The sequence below is a fragment of the Corvus brachyrhynchos genome, unplaced genomic scaffold, assembly GCF_000691975.1.
Source record: "Corvus brachyrhynchos isolate BGI_N302 unplaced genomic scaffold, ASM69197v1 scaffold72, whole genome shotgun sequence".
Lineage (NCBI taxonomy): Eukaryota > Metazoa > Chordata > Aves > Passeriformes > Corvidae > Corvus > Corvus brachyrhynchos.
Window position 1 is genome coordinate 1,096,381 of NW_008236763.1, and position 1,559 is coordinate 1,097,939.

At 63.2% G+C, this 1,559-nt stretch overlaps 1 protein-coding gene across 3 annotated transcripts in view; it reads right to left on the bottom strand.

Annotated features, from left to right (window-relative positions):
* HMGA1 (high mobility group AT-hook 1) overlaps positions 1-1,559 on the bottom strand; it is a 5,375-nt gene that overhangs the window by 1,852 nt on the left and 1,964 nt on the right. For 2 of the 3 annotated variants that reach the window (XM_017727213.1, XM_017727212.1), the window contains exons 2-3: positions 955-1,038; positions 503-553 (exon numbers count right to left, since the gene is read on the bottom strand). In XM_017727213.1, coding sequence (XP_017582702.1) covers positions 503-553; positions 955-1,038 — 135 coding nt within the window. The remainder of the gene's footprint in view (positions 1-502; positions 554-954; positions 1,039-1,559) is intronic. The other variant, XM_008644709.2, reaches the window with a different exon arrangement.

Genomic DNA, 1,559 nt, shown 5'->3' on the forward strand with positions numbered 1-1,559 from the left:
GCCCCGGCTGGCCTCAACCCCTCGGCTCCGCAAGGAATTTCAGTGGGAAAAGGAGGAGCAAAATCTGGGACAGGCAGGGAAGGGAGATGAAACCGCCCGGGTACCTGGCACACGCCTGAGCTGCGAACTGAGGGGGAAAGGAGAAAAAAATGGAATGGGGGAGGGAAAGCTCAGGGAAGAGAGGGGGCGGCTGCGCCCGCAGGCTGCAGGAGCGCCGTGCAGGGACCCGGGCAGGCTGTGCCAGCGTGTCCCCAGGGCAGGACCAGCCACCCAACGCCGCTCTTGGGCCCACTGGGAGATGGGGGGGCCAGGACTCCTCAGACCCCCAGCCCTCAGGAGTTCAGAGCCCACCCAGTGCCGTGTCCTACTCGCTCAACTGTTCTGTGCTCCTACAACCCGACAACATCCACCCTGCACTCATGGGGCTCTCTGGGGAGCTGCTGCACCCCTGAAGTGCCCAGTGCCCTGCCAGGGTGGATGGGGAAGGGAAAAGCCCGCTTACCGATTTTTTGGGTCGCCCTCGAGGTTTCCTCCCTGGTGTGACTGCAGCTTTCTGAGCCAGGACAGCAAAAAAAGGCATTTTGGTCAGGCTGTCCCCAGGATGCTGGTGGGGGTGGGTGGTGTTCCCCTTCCTCCCACCCGTGACTGCCGGATTCATCACCCCAGTGACATCTCCTGGGGTGCTGCTGCCAGCCCCCCGCCCCCCCCGGCCCCGGGATGCCCCGTGAGTCACGAGGTGGTACAGGATGTGAGTCGCGTGTTTTGCAAACAGGTTTATCTCGGGTGTCCTGGTGCTGACACACACAGCCTGTGCCTCCCCCCACCCTCCCTGGGCCAGATTCCCCCCCATCCCCACCTCTGAGACAGATCTGCCCGGAATTGTCCATAATTGAGCTCAAACCGGACCTGTGGTACCAGCACCCAGCTGCAGCAGCCCCATCCCCGGGTACCTACCCTGCCCTTTGGGGTGGCCTTGTTTTTACTGCCCTTCGGCCGTCCACGGGGTCTCTTGGGGGTCGGGGCCTCACTGGGCTCCTGCTGGAGGGAGAGCAGAGGGGGTTGCATGCCCAGGGTGGCTTCCAGTGCACCCCGGGATGCTCCAGCCTGGGAGTCCCATTGTCCCCAGCAGACCCTGCCAGGGCAGAGATGCTCTTGCATGTGGTACTGGGAGCACTGGTCACACTGGGATTGGCGGTCAGACGCCAGGCACAGGCTCCTGTGTGTCCTTCAGCCGGGCATACGTGACCTTTTCCACCCCCAGCATCACCCACTCAGCTCAGCTGGACGGTCCCCACAGCCCTTCAGCCCAGACCCCGCTTGCTGCTGGTGCCGCAGCAGAGGAAGTGTCAGGGAAGCCACAAATCACCTTTTCTGCAGGAAAACGATGTGCACAAGCCCCACCTGCCTCGGGGGGGCTGAGCGGGGTTTGGTACTATAAAGGCTCCAGCAGCATCTTATCTCTCTGAGCAGCTTTTGCTAATGGGGCTTTAATTAGCCCGTCTGCAAAGGCGGGGTCAGCAGGGGCCGGGGGGGGGGAGGAGAGACCCCCGCCGGGGACC